This window comes from Giraffa tippelskirchi, chromosome 6 (genome assembly GCF_054371585.1).
Source record: "Giraffa tippelskirchi isolate mGirTip1 chromosome 6, T2T-mGirTip1v1.2.pri, whole genome shotgun sequence".
In the NCBI taxonomy this organism is placed as follows: domain Eukaryota; kingdom Metazoa; phylum Chordata; class Mammalia; order Artiodactyla; family Giraffidae; genus Giraffa; species Giraffa tippelskirchi.
Window position 1 is genome coordinate 27,782,727 of NC_137280.1, and position 22,890 is coordinate 27,805,616.

General features: G+C 36.9%; 1 protein-coding gene across 4 annotated transcripts in view; it reads right to left on the reverse strand.

Annotated features, from left to right (window-relative positions):
- Positions 1-22,890, reverse strand: part of CSMD3 (CUB and Sushi multiple domains 3) — a 1,311,921-nt gene that overhangs the window by 651,749 nt on the left and 637,282 nt on the right. For all 4 annotated transcript variants that reach the window (XM_081504393.1, XM_081504396.1, XM_081504395.1 and 1 more), the window contains one exon: positions 19,942-20,063. In XM_081504393.1, the coding sequence (XP_081360519.1) occupies positions 19,942-20,063 (122 nt within the window). The remainder of the gene's footprint in view (positions 1-19,941; positions 20,064-22,890) is intronic.

A 22,890-nucleotide genomic window follows, 5' to 3' on the forward strand; every position in this document is an offset into this window, starting at 1 on the left:
GAAATAGAACATTTCCTTTTTATTCTAAATTATGCAAGAGCTATACCACATCTTCAAGAAATAGTAAAATACTGAAAGTCAATGATTATTACTGGGAGTATTAAATGCTCATGTTCTAAAAAAGCTGTACATTGTTTTGGTTTTCAAGATGTTAAAATTAAACTACAGCTAACTTAAGTATAATTGCTATCTAGAATACTGGTCATGTAATTATGTAAATGACAAATACATGTGATGAAGAGACAAATTCTTAAAATTTTATTTGAAGAATAAGAGAAATATAATGCTTCCTACAATAAGTAGATATTGTACCCTAAGAAGAGAGATTTTATGTTGTTTCTTTATACTTTTTCAAGCCTTCATTTACAAAAATATACATTATAAAAATTATCATAGAGAAACAAATTTTAAAAAGCTAAAAAACTTATAGAACTAAAAAGATATAAACTTAAAAATCACATACTATCAGCTATTTAAGAAGTTATTAAAATTATTTGTAAGTCATGAATAAACTTAGCTTAAGTACATTTAAAGCCAGTAGAGTGTCTTACACAAAGTTATAAATATTTGAAAACTGTTTCACTAAAATAAGGAGACAAACTTTTTATAATTAATTTTATTATTGCCTATTTATATATTATTTAGGTGATTTCTATAATGTGAAATGGCATACAATATTTGCTTATATGATAGATATTTATAAACATGATTCAATGTCAAATATTTGTTTAATATTTATTGTGCACCAGACATTTTTCTATATTCTGACTCATCCTATCTCTTCCTTTCTCATGTTATGGAAGAACTCTCATTTCATAACTCTTACTTGAGATTTATGATGCTTAACAGGACTGGTCCTTGAATTAATATAACAAGTACATAGTTTAGTTTGCTTTTTTTTTTACAAAAAGAGATTCTTCTTTACCTATTTTCTATTTTGTTCCACTCTGCCTTTCTGCCTGTGTTTTTCACCATTAAAAACACAGTGAGGTTAGATAAGGAGTTTAGAAAGTAGGAAACAAGTAATATTAACAGTATGAGTGAACTACTGTATGTCAAAATCACTTTAACAGGATACTCACTGCACTCTTCTACATTAACAAATGAAGATGCATGTCAATATTTCTATCCCCTTTGTTTGTATTAATGCAAATATACTTATTGTTCTTAGAATCTCATTGCTTAAACCACTGAAAGGTATTTGCTGACCAGTTCAAGTGGTTAGTAGGCAATGTTGAGGAGCTACTCTGGGCATGAATGCTTTCCATAAATCTTTCAGATCTTCCTCAGTAGAAAGTAGCACTTTCAGTGTTAGGGAGAGAGAATGAAAGGGGTGAAATGGGAGTGGTATGGAATTACAGAATAATTAAGTGATATCCAAAACCGTCTACTGATAAATGAATCCCTCTAGGAAGAAAAAGAGATATTACAGGACATAAGTCAAAATACCAAAGTCAGCCTTTATCACTTTTCTATATTTTGGATACTAATTAGAATCCTTTGTCTCTTTTGCTGGACAGAGCTTCAAATATGAAGATACCATCATTTGAAAAGTCCTCTGCTCTTTAATTTCTTTGCCCCTTCTCATTCCCACCTGTAGTAAAAATAATGGCATCCCAAGATGTCCATGCCTTCATCCAGGGAACCTGTGAATATGTTACCTTACATATTAAATAGAGCTTGCAGATGTGATTAAACTTAAGGGCTCTGAGGTGGAAAACGTATCCTAAATTACCCAGGTGGGCCCATTCTAATCACACAAGTCCTTAAAAGAAGAGGAAGGCAGAAGTGTATGCCAGGGAGATGTGACATTAGAAGGCCTAGACCTGTCTTTGCTGGACTTAAAGATGGAGGAAGGAGACTGGGAACAGTCCATAACTGAGAGCCAGCAATAAAAATATGAGGATCCTGATCCTATAAACACAAGGAATTGTTTTCTTCCAACAACACAAATAAATAAAAAACATTCTTCCCTAGAGCCTCCAGAAAGGAATGCAGCCTGCTAATGGCTTAATTTTTATTTCTTAAGACCTATACTGGACTTCTGCCCCACAGAACTGTAAGATAATGCATATGTGTGGTTTAAGTCACAAAATTTATGCTAATCTGTGTGATAACAGCAACAGAAACATAACCATCATAGTACTATCCAATCTCATAACTCTTATATTCTTAGTGTGGCTACTTACCCTTCAAATTTAGACAAGAGACAACTCATTTTAGTTCTGTAAAGTTGTTTTCAAACATGCAAAATGTATATAATAATATATCAGCTACCTCATAGAGTTAAAGGAAATATTAAATGAAAATATACATAAAAAGAACTTAGAATAGACACATGCACACAATTCATGTTCATTTTAATGTTACAATAGTATTCAAAAATTTGATAATAAAGTATTAATATCATTGATATTGTTGTTTCCTAGCATTTGTCCTCTTATTAGGTAGTACTTAAACAAGAACATTTCTTACTTACTCATTAATATTGGGCTTCCCTGGTGGCTTAGTTGGTAAAGAATCTGCTGCAATGTGGGAGACCTGGGTTTGATCCCTGCATTGGGAAGATCCCCTGGGGAAGGAAATGGCAACCCACTCCTGGAGAATCTGCCAGGACATAAGAGCCTGGCGGGCTGCAGTCCATGGGGTTGCAAAGAGTCAGAAACAACTGAGCGACTAAGTACACATCAATATTGGACTAAATCTTACCTTTTCAAATATCCCACTACTACTTCTTTCCTAACAGTGGAATTTCCAGCTGATACCAAGTTACTCTAAATAAAGACTATATTTTCCATCTCTCTCTCTCTCTCTCTCTCTCTCTCTCTCTCTCTCGCTATATATATATATATATATTAATATTATGTTACAATGTGTCTTTTACCCTCTTTTTTCTTTATCACCTCCCCCCAACCCCAGGCTGGAATATGTGACACATTATGCTGGAACCTGAGACATTATACTAGAACTTGGGGTCAAGGGTCATTCCTTGGGAAATGATACAATAGTGAGTTAGCTGATGTCCCTGAGAAATTCCTAGCAGAGCAACTACATATCTTAGGCCACATATCTACCTTGCTTCAGTCCCTTTTGTTTTGAGTCTTCTTTCACTGTCAGCTGAACCTAATCCTACCCTGTAATTTTATGTATCCTGGTGATTTGTGCTTTGTGCTCAGTTGCGCCTGTCTCTTTTGTGACCCCATGGAATGTAGCCTGCGGGCTCCTCTATCCATGGGATTTTTCTGGCAATGATACTGGGGTGGTTTGCCTTTTTCCTTCTCCAGAGGATCTTCCCAAATCAGGAACTGAACTCGCATCTCTTGCATTGCAGGTAAATTCTTAACCCACGGAGCCGTTGGGGAAGCCACATGTATCCTGGAACTCCTAACCAAAAGTTTTTGTCCAGAGTTTCATTTTCCTCTACTATGCAATCCCCATAAGACTTTATTTGAGTGCATAAAGTATACTAATTGCTATCATTTATATACTAATACATCACTTAATATTTATGTGTAATTGTTATGCAGCACAACTCTGATTATGCATATCATTTAAAAAACAATTACAACAATGAGGCTCAGGAGCTAGGGGACACTGAACAGTTAGCAGTGGGAGAAGTAGTAAAAATAAACAAAAAACTAAATATTAATAAATGTAGTTTGCATTTTGAATACTTTGTCTCTTTTTTTGGGTAAGAATCAGAGAAATTCCTATCCATGGATTGTAGTCCACCAGGATCCTCTGTCCATGGGATTTTCCAAGCAAGAATCCTGGAGTGGGTTGCCTTTTCCTCCTCCAGGGGATCTTTCTAACCCAGGGATAGAACTCAGGTCTCTTAAATCTCCTGCATTGGCAGGCAGATTTTTTTTACCACTAGGACCACCTGGGAAGCCCAGGAAAAGCTAATATACATGTAAATAACCCAGTGAGATTTTTTACTTGAGAACATTTTATCAATTCCTTCAATAAATATTCACTTGAAAACTTTCACATGAAAACTACTATACTAGATGATAAGAATGCAAAGATTCAAACTTTTTTTTTTCTTTTCTTTTGCCCCTTAGGGCCAAACTAAAGAAAATGTATAAGTAAACAGATAATTGCAATATCGATAGTAAACAGATAATTACAATATCAATAGTGCCTGGAGAATCCCAGGGACGGAGGAGCCTTGTGGGCTGCCGTCTATGGGGTCGCACAGAGTCGGACACGACTGAAGCGACTTAGCAGCAGCAGCAGCAGCATGCAGGGTAGGATCCTAAGCCAAGCTAGGAAGGAGAAGAGGAAATGCTCTCATGAAAAATTGAAACATGAACTGGATCTTAAAGAATGGACAGGAAAAAACAGGGTCACAAAATTTAGTGAGATGCAAACAGAGTGGGAATATGTATTCTTCAAAGAGGGAGCAGCATGTAGACAGCTCTGGTAATGCAGTGGCATAAAAAAGTATGTCAGGGCATGGGCCTAGAAAGGTAAGGGTAGTTAATTAAGAATGTCAGCGGATTTGTCCATGAAGATATATAGATATATTTAAATGTCTTACCAAGAAAGGAGCTATCATTTTGTTTTAGAATAAAATGCCACACTGAATTTATCAATAGACTTAGAGTGCTGTGCTTAGTCGCTCAGTTGTGTCCAACTCTTTGCAACCCCATGGACTGTAGCCCATCAGATTCCTCTTCTGTCTGTTAGGTAGTTAGAATAGGAAAAAAGAGTCCAGAATGGTGGTGGCTAAAAGACAAGGAAGGGAAAAGTCAGTGAAAATAGAACAAAGGAAGGTCTGAGGACTGGAGTGAGGACCTCAGGTAGAACAAACAGCACTCCTGGCTAGCCCAATTTACATAGGGCAGGCCCAGGGGGAGGAAAAAACATATAAAAAGAAGAGCCAATGGGCCAGGGGCCTTTCTCTTTGTCTCTCTTTCTCTCTCTCTCCCGCAGGCGAGCTCTCGCTCTGTCTCTGTCTCTGACTCTCTTTTCTCTTCACGTCTTTTGGGTCGGCATGCCCTCACGCCTTGAGGATGCATTTTCCTTTATTTTCTAAATAAAATTGTAAACACAGAGCTGTAACACTGTCCAAGAGCTGTGACATGCCGAGGGCTTTAATGTCCTTCGCTTCAAATTTTTGTTGTGATGAGACAGAACTGAGGAGATTACAGTCCCCTGACATCTGTGGTGCTGTGGGGGACTACCCAGGCAAGAATATTGAAGTGGGTTGCCATGCCCTCCTCCAGGGTATCTTCCCAACCCAGGGATCGAACCCAGGTCTCCCACATTGCAGGCAGATTATTTTCCATATGAGCCACCAGAGAACAGACTTAGAATAGGCAGCAAAACGAAATGAAAATTTACTAGTTGGGAAGCTGGCTGGTAACTCAAAGGAGAAATAAAGAAAATGTGGGTGACAGATTTAAGCAACTTTGAAGTTCATTAATTACCTATAGTGAATTCACTGGAACCTATATTTAAATGTATGTAGGGAGAGGCGAAGACTATGGAATGAAAAATGTTCAGAACACTGAGGAACACTAAATTTTAAGAAGATGGAAGAGGAAATTCAGCACCCAGAAAAGACTGCAAAAGTAGGAGAAAATTCAGGAAATCAGAGAGTATTTGGGAATCTAGGGAAAAGAGAAAGTTTCTAGGGAAAGAGAAAGTTTTAAGAAGTAGGCAGTAATCAGTAATGTCAATCACTCTGTACCTATGTCTTTCTTTTTCCTTTTACTACTGTATTATTGTTTAAGATATGTTTTTATTATAAAATATAACATGTATTATTGAAATTTAACATAGAATTTTTGTTAGCATAAAAGTAAAGGGGAAAAAATAACCGCAGTCTTCTATCCAGAAACAATATTTTTTAACACTTTGGAATATTTTGTTTTGATTTTATTGATATTTGTTTATTTTTATATGGCTATTCATTGTATTTGCACAGAGTAGTTCATTTAAAAATATTTCAAATAAACCATTTAGATAAGAAGTCAGGTCCCATTGGTAAGGGTTGAGAACAGTCAAGAAGTGTACAAGTATGATTCAGTCAAGAGGAAGAAAATTCAAGGATGGGATGTCGTATAAATGGTGATTGCAAGCCATTTATTCTAGCTTGGGGTATCTTCTAGAGTTGTGTCTCCTTGACTGCCATACTAATGTTTATACTAAGATCTTTGCTTTACTCTTAGGCTCTTTCTGATTCATGACTTGGTAAGATTGGCTTTGATTTCAATTTATCCCTGAACTATGGCCTCAGGTTTGCTCCCTTTAGCTTTTACTCAACTGTAGTGAACACTCTAAGCTCTCTGTCCAGATCCCTTTGGATGTTTCTTGTCTTTCGTTATCTGTATGCTATTTTCTCTACTCATTTGCCTTTAAATGCATATAGCTATAAGTTTTCTGAAGAATGCCTTTGGGCAACAAAAACAGCTTTGTCCACATGAGCCCTGAAGGACCTAGCTAATTCATAGCCTATAACTGTGGGATGTAGAAGTAAGACAGCCCAGGATCCTTGTTTTGAGTTGGGACAAACTCTTAAGTACAGTTTATACTGAGTGGGATCATGCTGTGACTTGGATTTTGCCTGAAATTGTATTGTGGTGGTTTTTGGCATACATTCACATGAATCAGCCATGGGTGTACATGTGTTCCCCATCCTGACCCTCCCTCCTACCTCCCTCCCCATCCTAGCCTCAGGGTCATCACCAGCCCTGAGAACCCTGCCTCATGCATCAAACCTGAAGTGACAATCTATTTCACATATGATAATATACGTTTCAATGCTCTTCTCTCAAGTCATCCCACCTTCGCCTTCTCCCACAGAGTCCAATAGTCTGTTCTTTATATCTGTGTCTCTTTTGCTGTCTCACATATAGGGTTATCATTACCATCTTCCTAAATTCCATATATATGTGTTAGTATACTGTATTGGGAAACAGTGGAAACAGTGTCAGACTTTATTTTGGGGGGCTCCAAAATCACTGCTGATGGTGATTGCAGCCATGAAATTAAAAGACACTTACTCCTTGGAAGGAAGGTTATGGCCAACCTAGACAGCATATTTAAAAGCAGAGACATTACTTTGCCAACAAAAGTCCATCTAATCAAGGCTATGGTTTTTCCAGTGGTCATGTATGGATGTGAGAGTTGGAGGGTGGAGAAAGCTGAGCGTCGCAGAATTGATGCTTTTGAGCTGTGGTGTTGGAGAAGACTCTTGAGAGTCCCTTGGACTGCAAGGAGATCCAATCAATCCATCCTAAAGGAGATCAATCCTGGGTGTTCATTGGAAGGACTGATGTTGAGGCTGAAACTCCAATACTTTGGCCACCTCATGCGAAGAGTTGACTCATTGGAAAAGACCCTAATGCTGGGTAGGATTGGGGGCAGGAGGAGAAGGGGACGACAGAGGATGAGACGGTTGGATGGCATCACTGACTTGATGGACATGGGTTTGGGTAGACTCTGGGAGTTGGTGATGGACAGAGAGGCCTGGAGTGCTGCAATTCATGGGGTTGCAAAGAGTCAGACACGACTGAGCGACTGAACTGAACTGAACTGATACTGTATTGCTCTCTTTATTTCTGACTTATTTCGCTCTGTATAATAGGCTCCAGTTTCATCCACCTCATTAGAACTGATTCAAATGCATTCTTTTTAATAGCTGAGTAATATTCTATTGTGTATATGTACTACAACTTTCTTATCCATTCATCTGCCGATGGACATCTAGGTTACTTCCATGTCCTGGCTATTGTAAACAGTGCAGCGATGAACATTGGGGTACATGTGTCTCTTTCAATTCTGGCTTCCTCGGTGTGTATGCCCAGCAGTGGGATTGCTGGGTCATATGGCAGTTCTGTTTCCAGTTTTTTAAGGAATCTCCACACTGTTCTCCATAGAGGCTGTACTAGTTTGCATTCCCATCAACAGTGTAAGAGGGTTCCTTTTTCTCCGCACCCTCTCCAGCATTTATTGTTTATAGACTTTTGGATAGCAGCCATTCTGACCGGCGTGAGATGGTACCTCATTGTGGTTTTGATTTGCATTTCTCTGATAATGAGTGACACTGAGCATTTTTTCATGCATTTGTTAGCCATTGTATGTCTTTGGAGAAATGTCTGTTTAGTTCTTTGGCATATTTTTTGATTGGGTCACATTTTTCTGGAATTTAGCTGCAGGAGTTGCTTGTATATTTTTGAGATTAATCTTTATCAGTTGCTTCATTTGCTATTATTTTCTCACATTCTGCAGGCTGTCTTTTCACCTTGCTTATAGTTCCCTTCGTTGTGCAAAAGCTTTTAAGTTTAATTAGGGCCCATTTGTTTATTTTTTCTTTTACTTCCATTACTCTGGGAGGTGGGTCAGAGAGAATCCAGCTATGATTTATGTCAAAGAGTGATTTGCCTATGTTTTCCTCTAGGAGTTTTATAGTTTCTGGTCTTACATTTAGATCTTTAATCCATTTTGAGTTTATTTTTGTGTATGGTGTTACAAAGTGTTCTAGTTTAATTCTTTTACAAGTGGTTGGCCAGTTTTCTCAGCACCACTTGCTAAAGAGATTGTCTTTTCTCCATTGTATATTCTTGCCTTCTTTGTCAAAGATAACACACAGTCTTAATATCACTTGCATATAAATCCTTGTCTTGGGTCTGTACTTTGCAGAAAAGACAGCTGCAGCCTTCAGGAAAGTGACACTTTCCATGCCTAGTTGAGGTCTCAGACCTGGCACTGAAGCTTGGCACAGGTCAGCAAACTACAACTGTTTGGCACAAAGAACTAGTGCTTGCAAGTGGGCAGGCTAAATGAAGTGGCAAAAGGCTAGCTGTCATGATGGAACAGTGACAATATGGAAAACGTTGTTATGGGTGGAAATCAAGGGTGTTTTCTGATGCCTGAAGAGTTCCTGGGGAAGAACACTGAGTGTGTGTTTTACAGATCTAAACAAAAATCATGGGCTTAAATGTTGTAGTGAATATATGCATGAAATATTTCATAATCTTAATTATTTTATCATATTATAAAATGATCCTTCAGTTCTTATTTGAAAAATAGAGGAAATAAGGAATGACTTGCATGGAAAGGGATATCATCCCCTCCTAGAAAAAGTTGTCCTTTACCTGCATTTAAGTTTGGAACAGACGTCCATGAAAAGGTAAGGGAAGAAATTCTCATCTGTGATGTCACTTAAAAGAAACAAAGTCTGTGTAAGGATAGTGTGAAATGCATAGTGAAAATTTATCAGAGCTATATGAAAAATACCTTATAAGAGCTATAGAAAAAAATAATATACAGGAATAAATATTATTTAATATATTGCAAGTATGAATAGTATTTGGGCTTCCCTGGTGGCTCAGATGGTGAAGAATCCACCTGCAATGCAGGAGACCCAGGTTCTATCTCTGGGTCAGAAAGATCCCCTGGTGAAGGAAATGGCTACCCATTCCAGTATTCTTGCCTGGAGAATTTCAAGATAAGCTTGGCAGGCTAAAAGTCCACGGGGGTCATAAAGAGTCAGACATGACTGAGCGACCAACACTTTCATAGATAACATTTATTTATAAAGCAATATAAATGTCAACAAAATATTTGCTTTCCATTGTGTACTAATTTTAGACTATGCTGGATTGAAATGCCTAATAAATTTTCACATATTTTATATGTATTGTTACCCTAATTAGCGATTTTATTTACACAACAAATGTTAACAGGAAACCCACTATTAGTGCAGTACTTTTCTTATATTTAATCCTTATGCTAATGCATGACTTAAATTTACAAGATAATTCCCAACATACAAAGTGCTGTTTGGGCTTATTAATATTAACTTGTGAGAAGCTCCAACATTCCTTTGACATGGTAGGGCAGGGAAGATTATTCCTGCTTTATCGATGAAGAAACTGAAGGTCACTTAGGTTGATTTCATATCTTAGTTTTCATAAATAATGCTATAATGAACATAGGTGCACATATGTTTTCAAACTAGTTTTTGTGTTCTTTTGAAAAAAATATCCCAAAGTGAAATATCTGGGTCATATGGTAGTTCTCTTAATTTTTTTAGGAACGTCTACACTGTTTTCCATAGTACCTACATCATTTTACAGTCCTATCAATAGTGTATGAGGGTTCCCTTGTTTCCACATTTTCTTCCACACTTATCATGCCTTGTCTTTTTGATAACAACCATTCTAACAAGTATGCAATAATACTAATATATCATTGTTCTTTTTTTACTTGCATTTCCCTAATACTTAGTGGTGTTAAATATCTTTTCATGTTCCTATTGACCATTTATATGAATCCTTTGGAAAAATATACATTCAGATTCTCTGTTCATTTTTCTAATGTTATTTTTTTATTATTGAGTTGTATGAGTTATTTATATATTTTAGATATTAACTCCTCATTTGCAAATATCTTCTAACATTCAGTATGTTGTCTTTTCATTTTGATAATGTTTTCATTCAGCTGTGTAGAAGTTGTTAGTTTTATGGTGTCACATTTTTTTCATTTTTGCTTTTGTTTCCCTTGCATTTGGAGTCAGATCCCTGCCTGCAATGTGGGAGACCTGGGTCTGATCCCTGGGTTGGGAGGATCTCCTGGAGAAGGGAACAGCTACCCACTTCAGTATTCTTGCCTGGAGAATTCCATGAACAGAGGAGCCTAGCAGGCTACAGTCCATGGGGTCGCAAAGAGTTGGAAACAACTGAGTGACTTTCACACCACAAAAACATCATTAAGACCATCATAAATGAGATTACGGCATACGTTTTATTCTAGGAATTTTAAGAGTTCAGCTTATACATTCAAGTCTTGTTTTGATTACTATATATTTGCATTATAGTTTGAAATTAGGGAATGTGACACCTCCATACTTATTTCTCAAGATTGTTTTGGTTATTTGGGGGTCTTCTGCAGTTCTATACAAAGTTTAGAATTAAAGCTGATCCTTCATGTGTTTGAACTGTATAGTTTCTTTTGTAAGTGGAGTTTTTTTCAATAAATATGTACTATAGTACTACATTCTGTCTTCTCCCTGATGGATAAGAGGCTTGTACAAGCTTCCTGACGGGAGGGACTATCTATGGAGAAAACTGGGTCTTGCTCTAGTGGCAAGGCCATGCTCAGTAAACCTTTAATCCAATTTTCTGCTGATGGGTGGGGCCCTGCTCCCTCCCTGTAGTTTGGCCTGAGGTGGCCCAGTCCTAGAGTCTGTAGTCTTGATGGTAGGCTATAGGCTCCATGGTAGGGATAATGGAAATGTTCTCCAAGAGGCCTTATGCCAGCATGCTGTACCTTCCAGAACTGCTGCTGCCAGTGCCCCTGATCCCACAGCAGGCTACTGTTGACCCACATCTCCACCCGAGAATTTCAAACACACATAGGCAAGTCTTGTTTAATCTCTCTGGGGTCACTGTTTCTTTCTCCTGGGTCCCGGTGTGCACAAGGTTTCATTTATGCCCCCACCCCCCACCAACAGTCTCTCTTTCCCTAGTCCTGTGGACGTTCTGTAAATCAAATCACACTGACCTTCAAACGCAGATTTCCAGGGGATTCCCTGTGCTTTTGCTGGATCCACAGGTTGGGAACTCCATTGTGGGACCCAGGATTTTGCAACAGTGCAAGAACTTCTTTGGTATAGTAGTTCTCCAGTTTGTGGGTTACTCACCTGGCAGCTCTATGGTGGGACTAATAGTGACATCCTCCAAGAGGACTTATGCCAAAAAGTATGGCATGTGTTCAGATATGTAGATGACACCACTCTTATAGCAGAAAATGAAGAGGAACTAAAGAGCCTCTTGATGAACATGAAAGAACACAGTGGAGAAGCTGCCTTAAAACTCAACATTCAAAAAACTAAGATCATGGTATCTGGTCCCATTACTTCATGACAAACAGATACAGAAACAATAGAAACAGTGCCAGCCTTTATTTTCTTGGACTCCAAAAATCACTGTAGGTAGTGACTGCAGCCATGAAATTAAAAGATGCTTGATCCTTGGAAGAAAAGCTATGGTAAACCTAGACAGTGTATTAAAAAGCAGAGACATCACTGCTGACAAAGGTCCACCTAGTCAAAGCTGTGATTTTTCCAGTAGTCGTGTACGGATGTGAGAGTTGGACCATAAAGAAGGCTGAGCACCAAAGAATTGATGCTTTTGCAATGTGATGCTAGACAAGACTCTTGGGAGTCCCTTGGACAGCAAAGAGATCAAGCCAGTCAATCCTAAAAGAAATCAACTCTGAATATTCACTGGAAGGACTGGTGCGGAAGCTGAAGCTCCAATAATTTGGCCACCTGATATGAAGAGCCAACTCACTGGAAAAGACTCTTATGCTAGGAAACATCAAGGGCAGGATGGGAAGGGGCTACAGAGGATGAAATTGTTGGATGGCATCATCAACTCACTGGACATGAGCTTGAGCAAACACCAGAAGATAGTGAAAGACAGGGAAGCTGGCCAGGCTGCAGTCCATGGGGTCACAAAGAGTTGGACACTAAAGGGGAATTGAACAACAACAACATAGTACTACAGTTGATTCATCTGCAGATAAGAAACTATGGTACAGAGAGGTCTGACTGTAAAGTTATATGTAGATTTTCAATTGTGCAGCAGTCAGCACCCCTAGTCCCCATAATGCTCATGGGTAAATGCATGTTATAGCTCTGTGAAATATGTCACTGACATTTATAAGCATTGCATTCAATCAGTAGATTTATTTGGGTAGTGTGGACATTTTAACAATATTAATTCTTTCAATCCATGGGCACGAAATATTTTTCTGTTGTATCTTTTTCAATTTATTTCATCAGTGTCTTATAATTTTCAGTATATAAGTCTTTCTGGACTTCCCAGGTGCCTCAGTGGTAAAGAATATACCTGCCTATGCAGGAGATGCAGGGGACACAGGTTTGATCCCTGAATTGAAAAGATCCCCTGGAGAAGGAAATGGTAACCCACTACAGTATTCTTGCTTGGAAAATCTCACAGATAGATGAACTTGGTGGGCTATACAGTTCATGGGATCACAAGGAGTTGGACATGACTTAGCAACTGAGCATCCCCCCCCCCAATAAATGTCTTTTACCTCTTTGGTTAAATTTACATCTTTTTTTTATTTGATGTCTTTATAAATGCAATTATTTTCTTAATTTCTCTTTCTGATAGCACGTTATTAGTGTATAAATACACAGCATACTTTTATTGATTGATTTTTGTATCCTTTGATTTGCCAATTATTAGTTCCTTTTTTTCTTTTTTCTTTTTTTTGGTGGGATCTTTAGGGTTTTCTATCTGCAACATCAAGTCATCTGCAAATAGTGACAGTTTTACTTCTTCCTTTCCAATTAGATGACTTTTATTATTCTTTTACTCTTGTCTGGTTGCTGTGGCTAGGATTTCCAGTACTGTGTTGAATAAAAGTAGTAAAGGTGGGCATCTTTGCTTTTTCCTGATTTACAGGAAAAGCTTTCAGTTTTTTACTGTTGAATGTGATTAGCTGTGAATTTTTCATATAGGCCTTAATTATGTTGAGGTAAGTTCCCTCTATATTCACTTTGTTGAGAGTTTCTATAATAAGTAGATGTCAAATTGTCTAGAGTTTCTTCTGCATCTATTGGGATAATCATATGATTTTAATCCTCCAATCTGTTAATGTGATGCATCATCTTAAATGACTCATAGATGTTGAACCATCCTTGCATCTTTTGAAAAATAAAACTTGATTGTAGTGTATGATCCATTCAAAGTATTGTTGATTTGGTTTGCTAATATTTTGCTGAGGATTTTTGAATCTAAGTTTATCAGTGATATTGGCCCATAATTTGTGTGTGTGGGGGGTGGGGGAGTGGTCCTTGCCCTGGTTTTCATATCAGGGTAATTTTAGCTTTGTGAAATGCATTTAGATATGTTTGCAAGGCTTCCTTCCTCTTTATTTATTTATTATGTGTGTGCATGTGTGTGTGCGTGTGTGTGTGTGTGAAAGTTTAACAAAACTTGGTTATTAAATCATTTTTGAAAGTTCTGTATTGGTAGAATTCTGTAAAGAAGCCACCTGGTCCTGGGCTTTTGTTTTTTGGAAGATTTCACACTACTATTTCAATCTCCTTATTAGTAGTTGGTCTATTCATATTTTTATTTTCTTCATGATTCATTCATAGAAGAATGTGTGTTTCTATGAATTTACCTATTTCTTTTGACTGTTGTGTCTGTTGGTGCATAGGTTTGTTTGTGTAGGTTCTTTCTCAGAACCACTTTGTGATATCCTATAGATTTTTTTTTTATATTGAATTTATGTTCTCATTTATCTCTAGTTTTTTTTTTTTTTTTTCAAATGATCCTTTGGTTATTTGGTAGTATATTGCTTAATTTTCATAGTTTGGCCTCTTTTTCCCCATTTTTTCTTGTGATTGATTTATATTTTCTTACCATTGTGATCGGGTATGATTTCAATCTTCTTGAATGTCCTGAGATTTGTTTTGTGACCTAACATGTGAACTATCTTGGAGAATGTTCCATGTGCACTTGACAAGAATTTCTATTTTGCTGATTTTGGATGGACTGTTCAATATATCTATCGAATTCATTTGGTGTAGGGTATTGTTTAGGTCTACTCAGACAGTAAAGAATTTGCCTTCAAGGCAGGAGACCCAAGTTCAATCCCTCAGTTGGGAAGATCCCATGAAGAAGGGAATGGCAACCCACCCCAGTATTCTTGCCTAGACAACTCCATGGACAGAGCATCCTGGTAGGCTAGAGTCCACAGGGTCACAACGAGTTGGACACAACTGAACAACTAAGGCACACACACAGTTTCTTTATTGATTATCTACCAGGATGATCTGTATAGTGATGCAACTGGTTTGTTAAAGCTCCCTTATTATTATTGTATTGCTTTCAATTTCTCTTCTTAAGTCTGCTAATATTTGCTTTATATATTTCAGTGTTATGTTAGGTACATATACATTTATAAATGCTATGTCTTATTGGTAAAATTACTCCATTGCCTTTTATTATAGTCTTTGTTTTAAATTTTTTTTTTTTCTGAAATAAGTATCATATCAGTTTCTTGCCCTCTGAAATTCAATTTCTTTATGAAATGTGGATAAAAGAGCATATACTCAGTGTTATGGGAAGTAACCGAGGTAAATGCATATAGAGTACTTAGTAGAGTTAATAAGTACTTAAAAATGTTAACCCATTGTTATTAGATACAGAATATATTATTTTCCAGAAAGGTGTCTCCTATGTGGACTACATGCACAATCCTGCTGCAGAGGGGCTGCAGCTGCTTTCGAAGTGTGCTGGTGGGCAAAGCTGGTCTCTAATGGCTGAAGGCCCTGGTCAAAATGGCTGCTGGACACTGGTGAACAGAATCACATCCCAGGTGGTTTTGTGATGTTTTGGGGACTTACTTTCTTATGAAGGATCTTAGGGTCAGGGTGCATGAGGTGAAGTTGAAATCTCTTGCTTCTCAGGGAAACTATCCATACCTTATAACCTACAAGACTGTGAATTGCTGTGGCTAGGATATGCTTTCTTGTTTTGTCTTTCTTTTCCCCTTGGTATGGTGCACTACTGCACTCAGTGCCCCTGACCCTTGCCTCTGCCAGAGAATCCTGGACACACAGGGAAGTCTGGGTCAGATTCTTGATGCATGGGACCTTATGAAAGAGGTCACATTATCTTCATTACCTCCTACATAGTTTGCTCTCAGGTTAAAACAACAGGGAGGGAACACAGCCCCGCCCATCAACACAAAATTGGATTAAAGATTTACTGAGAATAGCCCTGCCCAACAGAACAAGCCCAGCTCTTCAGAAATGGTGTGGTCCTACAGAAGCAGAAGATATTAAGAAGAGGTGGAAAGAATACACAGAAGACCTATACAAAAAAGATCTTCACGACCCAGATAATCACGATGGTGTGATCACTCACCTAGAGCCAGACATCCTGAAATGAGAAGTCAAGTGGACCTTAGGAAGCATCACTATAAACAAAGCTAGTGGAGGTGATGGAATTCCAGCTGAGCTAGTTCAAATACTAAAAGATGATGCTGTGAAAGTGCTGCACTCAATATCTCAGCAAATTTGGAAAACTCAGCAGTGGCCATAGGACTGGAAAAGAACAGTTTACATTCCAATTCCAAAGAAAGGCAATGCCAAACAACACTCAAAATACCACACAATTGCACTCATCTCACATGCTAGTAAAGTAATGCTCAAAATTCTTCAAGCCAGGCTTCAGCAATATGTGAACCATGAACTTGCAGATGTTCAAGCTGGTTTTAGAAAAGGCACAGGGACCAGAGATCAAACTGCCAATGTCCACTGGATCATCAAAAAAGCAAAAAAGTTCCAGAAAAAAATCTATTTCTTCTGCATTGACTATGCCAAAGCCTTTGACTGTGTGGATCAAAATAAACTGTGGAAAATTCTGAAAAAGATGGGAATACCAGACAACCTGACATGCCTCTTGAGAAATGTGTATGCAGGTCAGGAAGCAACAGTCATAACTAGACATGGAACAACAGACTGGTTCCAAACAGGAAAACGAGTACATCAAGGCTGTATATTGTCACCCTGCTTATTTAACTTATATGCAGAGTACATCATGAGAAATGCTGGACTGGAGGAAGCACAAGCTGGAAACGAGACTGGCCAGGAGAAATATCAAAAACCTCAGATATGCAGATGACACCACCCTTATGGCAGAAAGTGAAGAAGAACTAAAGAGCCTCTTGATGAAAGTGAAAGAGGAGAGTGAAAAAGTTGGCTTAAAGCTCAACGTTCAGAAAACTAAGATCATGGCATCTGGTCCCATCACTTCACGGCAAATAGATGGGGAAACAGTGGAAACAGTGGCAGACTTTATTTGGGGGGGTTCCAAAATCACTGTAGATGGTGACTGTGGCCATGAAATTAAAAGACGCTTACTCCTTGGAAGAAAAGTTATGACCAACCTAGATAGCATATTAAAAAGCAGAGACATTACTTTACCAACAAAGATCCATCTAGTCAAGGTCCATCTAGTCAAGTTGGACTATAAAGAAAGCTGAGCACCAAAGAATTGATGCTTTTGAACTGTGGTGTTAGAGAAGACTCTTGAGAGTCCCTTGGACTACAAGGAGATCCAACCAGTTGATCCTACAGGAAATCAGTCCTGAATATTCATTGGAAGGACTGATGCTGAAGCTTCAATACTTTGGCCACCTGATGTGAAGTACTGACTCACTGGAAAAACCGTGATGCTGGGAAATATTGAAGGCAGGAAAAGAAGGGGATGACAGAGGCTAGATGATTGGATGGCATCGCTGACTCAATGGAAATGAGTTTGAGCAAACTTCGTGTGTTGGTGATGGACAGGGAAGCCTGGCATGCTGCAGTCCATGATACACAAAGAGTCAGACATGACTGAATAGATGAACTGAACTGTACTTGGTATGACTGTATCTCTATTTCTCCTACCTGCCCTTTGTTGTTATCCTTTCACCCTTTTTTTGTGGAGACTGTTTTCATGCTCTCATCAGAGGAAATTTTCCCATATTTAGCTATATATCGTATCTGAGGGAAAAGGTGATTTCTACCATCTTGAATTTTCCCCAATGGTTGCTTTTAAATTATCAAACATAAAGAAAAATATGAGCAATTATTTTTCAGGAAAATCATAGATATTGAGGCATTAATATGTTGGTTAATTTGGGTTTAAACCAATGAAGAGAGCTCTGTGCTTGTGCTTTATGCCAGTAATTGTCTTTCCGAGAGTTCAGACATGGAAATCTATGGAAGCAAACCTTCTAATTGTATTTGTCAAAATACACAGTTATAACCCATTAGTGCATCATAAAATTAACTTAGTGAGGTGTGAACAATATTTAAAAATAGCTTACAACATGTTAAAAACCAGAGCCGAGCTTTCATATAGTTAGGGGGAATTGTTTTTTGCACTGTGTGTATGTGTGTAAGTGAGTGAGTAAACTTCTAAATATAATTGTGGGTTATGCTTGAAAATGCTTGAATTTTCATAGGATATCTTACAATGAATGTAAACCAACAGATCGAAAATGAATGTATTCAATCAGCTTTCAATAAAAAGAGTAAAGAAAGTAATTATTAATATATCTTCCTTAGAAAATAGATATTTTAAGTGAGAAAAAGAACAGATAAAAGTTTGGTAGATTGGTTAAGAAAAACAAGGAGAAATGTCATGACCTCTGTGAAAATTCAAGTAAGTCAATAATGAAAATTAATTTAACTTAGCAAATTAGACATCTTATAGAACAGGAGATAATCACCACTTTGTTCTGACAATTATAGGTAACTACCATCACACAAAAAAAGTTCTATCTCAATACAAGATTAATACAGAACATCTGTTCCATATTTTATAATGGATTTGGTTCATGTTATCTTAGCATAAGATACTTATGTCTTAGGGTGAGATATGTCATAGTAAGTAACCCACATGTTATATGGTACATAATATTGACTTTTGTTATCTATGTGATCTTAGACAAATTATTTAGCCTCTTTATTAAATGCAGACATAAAAGTATATTTTCCTATTAAGGGAATTTTTTAAATTAAATAAGTCATGAATAGTACTATGAATGACACCTGGCATGTTGCTAAATGTTCCGTAAATGTGATTTTATTTTTCAAATATTTCTTGATTTTTTTTTTCTCAGAAACCCATAATCGTCTCAGAGAAGGTATTCAATAAATAAAATTTGTTGATTTGAACTGAACTGATGACATGGGTTGGATGAGTAAAATGACTTCCTTTGTGTAGATGAAGGATTAGATTTAGTGATTTTTTTTTCCAAGTTTATACACATAGTTTAGGGAAGGCTAAGCTTCTGACCTAGTTCTTATGAGTCATAAATCAGGGCTCTTCCATGAGGCAAGTCTAATTTACCAATGAGTTAGTTTTTAAAACAACTTTGCTACTCTTATGAGTATATTTTATGAACACAAAACCCACAACTTTCTAGAAAATAGCATATTCTGTATCTAATAACTAGTTAACATTTTTTAAGTACTTACTAACTCTACTAAGTATCCTGTATGCATTACCTCATTTACTTCTCATAACACTGAAAAATATGTTCTTATTATCCACATTTCATAGAGAAAGAAACTGAATCTCAGAGAAGTTAAATAGCTTGATCAAAGTCGTTAGTTGGCAAGTTCTAAATCAGTATTTGAACTACAAATTTGACCCAGTTTTATGGGTTCTATCACCAACCTTTTCTTAGTCTAACCCAGAAAAGATATTATAAAATCTGAGACAAATTTTGATTCTTCCTATGTAGGTCCTTGCTACGTATCCTTAGGAGAAGAAACATGATGGAGAGAAAAAGAACAGAAACCTTGCTAATTGTTCCCTGCTTTTTTGTTATTCAGCATTATAATTTTGTTTGAGTTCTGTGGTATATATGTATTTAGATAGCTTACTCATTTTAGTCAAATAGACAATACAACCTTTAGAAATGCCCAAATAATGAATCTTCTATTAGTGTAGAGCACTAAACTTTATAATAAAGAATAACTGTGTGATCTGTGGCAATAGAGAAACATTGAAAGGAAAATCAGCTATGTATAAAAACAGGATATATCTGAATGATAAGACAAGTAGAAAGATATGAAGTGATGTCATTATTTATGGCATCTTTGAAAAATAAATATACTTACAAACTTCAAAAGCATATCTCAGAAAACATTTGTTTATAATTTTAATGTGTTCTGATTTATATGTTAGTTGAGATAGAATTACAGTATTTAATTGTTTTTCTTATTTCTCATATAAGTGTAGGTTTTATATAATGTATAGGTAGGAAATATTTCAGAAATCATACTTTAGCTATGAATTTCCTTTACTGCCCTTTTCCTCATGATTTCCTTGCTTTTGTCTTTATGATTATGCTTTTGCACCAGAGATGGTTTTCACTTACCTTATTTGTATTCACTGCTGTGATGACCCAGACACATTGTGCATTGCTGTCATATTGGAATGGAAAGTTGGGAGACGTAAAGGTTCCACTTGGTCCTTGAAGATTAGAGCCACATGTCTTCACTAAAAGAGAAATCACATTTTAAAAGGTGAGCATGTGCCACATGCAAAATCACAGCATTAAAATATCTTGCAAATAGACTTTAAATTCAAAATTGCACAATAATAACCACATTGAAATATGTATAATGGCATTCTAATGTGACTTATCAAAATGAGAGTGGTTTTTACATCCTGAAGTTCACAATTCATATTTTAAACATTAATTGAAAAATAGTTATGAATAAAAGTGTGAGGCATTGTTCTCTGACTGTAAATAGGTTAGTTTAATTAGAGAGAGGTCATATTTATTCAGCATTATGTTAACAAAATTCTATAAAGAGGAAGAAGCAAAGCTTTGGATTGATTAAGCAATCTAAATAGTGTTTTCCTTTCTATTTATTAAGTACACTAAGACTCATAATAGCATACTAGCATAAAACTTGTAATTGAGACCTCAATATTAAAACTACTTTTTCTGTTCTTACGACTGTGAATTGGGCCATTCAGACTGCAAAAAAAGCTACACTAAAGTAATTTTAATAAATAACCACAAAACCTGTGTTATAATATTTCTTCAGTTTTCTAACTCTTCTCTCTTCTAGTTAACCAAAGAGTTACTGACCACACTGTATCTGGGGCTTGACTTCCTTCTTGAGTGCCACAAAAGTTTCTAGGTGGTATTACTTTTGATATGCACTTTTTTGCCTCATTCCATTAAAATCCTGCCTAAGTCATCTTTTATTTTTCCCCAATACATCAAATGTAATTCACTGTATTTTTAAATCATGTACAATTTAACACAGATTTTTCATATGCACATACGACTTTACATATAAACATTTTAAAGTTCATTTAATGGAGGTCCCAAAAGTTTTTTTGACATGTCCAAGATCTTCAACTAGTACCTCGTATAGTTAAGATTTGAGCTCAGGTCTTCCAACTCCAAGTCTTATTTTTTTTATTATGAAATGTGTGTCTTCCTAGTATGTTAAACATGTAATTTTTTATTAGTTTTTTTTTCCCCTTTAGCTCATATTTTAGCATAAATCTATTTTTGACAATTTTCTGGTGATTCAATGGTTATTTTTAATCTTCTCTTGTTTGTGTACAATTTTTATATTTTAAACAATATAAATATTATTTTATAAAAAATAATTAATTATATTTTTTCCCTCAACATTAATTACCAATCTTTCCTTTTTTCATTTACTACCTCCCTCCTTGTAAGTCTCCCATGCTCACTACTCCTTTTTCTTCTCTTCTGTTCAATTTTCAATTTCCAATTTCTGCATTATTAATACTTTGGCTGATTTTAGGCTACCAAAGTTCTATCAAGGCCTTACAAAATTTCTGATGCCTCACAAATTTTTTTTCCCACATTTATTGAGACATAGTTGATATATAACATTAAGTTTAAGGTGAACAACATGAAGACTTAATTAACATCTCCATCACTTCACATAATCAGCATTTGTATGTATGTGTGAAGTTTAATAAGAATGTTTAAGATCTATTGTCTTAGTAACTTTTGAGCATGTGATACAGCATCAGTAGCTACAAATCACCATACTTTACATTATATTTTTAAAAATTATTCATCTGATGAACTGGAAATTTTTTCCCTTTAACCTAGCACCTCCAGACTCACTTTTAAGAACTGCTATTCTACCATTGGACAGTTGCATTCATCTCCCATGCTAGTAGGTAATGCTTAAAATCTTGTATGCTAGGCTTCAGCATTGAACCAACCAAGAACTTCCAGATGTCCAAGCTGGGTTTAGAAAATGAAGAGGAACCACAGATCAAATTGCCAACATTTACTGGATCACAGAAAAAGCTAGAGAATTCCAGAAAAACATCTACCTCTGTTTCACTGACTATGCTAAAGCCTTGGACTGTGTGGGTCATAACAAACTGTGGAAAGCTCTTATAGAGATGGGAATACCAGACCATCTTATATGTTTCTGAGAAACCTGTATGTGGGTCAAGAAGCAACAGTTAGAACAGTTATAGAACAAATGGCTGGTTCAAGATTGAGAAAGCAGTATGACAGGGCATTTCTGCTGTCCCCCTGTTTAACCTATACACTGGGCACATTATGAGCAATACCGGGCTGAATGAATTACAAGTTGGAATTTACTGCAGGGGGAAACATCAAAACAACCTCAGATATGCAGATGACACCACCCTTATGGCAGAAAGCAAAGAGGAACTAAAGAGCCTCTTGATGAGGGTGAAGGAGGAGAGTGAAAAAGCTGGCTTAAAACTAAATATCAAAAAACTAAGATCATGGCACCCAGCCCCATTACTTCATGGCACGGGGAAAAGGTGAAAGTAGTGACAGATTTCCTCTTCTTGGGCTCTAAAATCACTGGAGATGGTGATTGCAGCCATGAAATCAGAAGACTATTGCTTCTTGGTAGGAAAGTTATGACAAACCTAGACGGCATTTTGAAAAGCAGGGGCATTACTCTGCTGACCAAGGTCCATGTAGTCAAGTCTAGGTTTTCCCAGTGGTCACATACAATTGTGAGAGCTGGACCATAAAGAAGGCAGAATGCCAAAGAATTGATGCCTTTGAAATGTGGTGCTGGAGAAGACTTCTGAAAGTCCCTTGAACAGCAAGGAGATCAAACCAATCAATCTTAAGGGAAATCAACACTGACTACTCACTGGAAGGACTGATGCTGAAGCTGAAGCTCCAATATTGTGGTCATCTGATGCAAACAGATGACTCTTTGGAAAAGTCCCTAATGCTGGGAAAGATTGAGGGCAGAAGGAGAAGAAGGTGTCAGAGGATGACGTGGCTGGAAAGCATCACCGATGCAAGGGACATGAACTTGGGGCA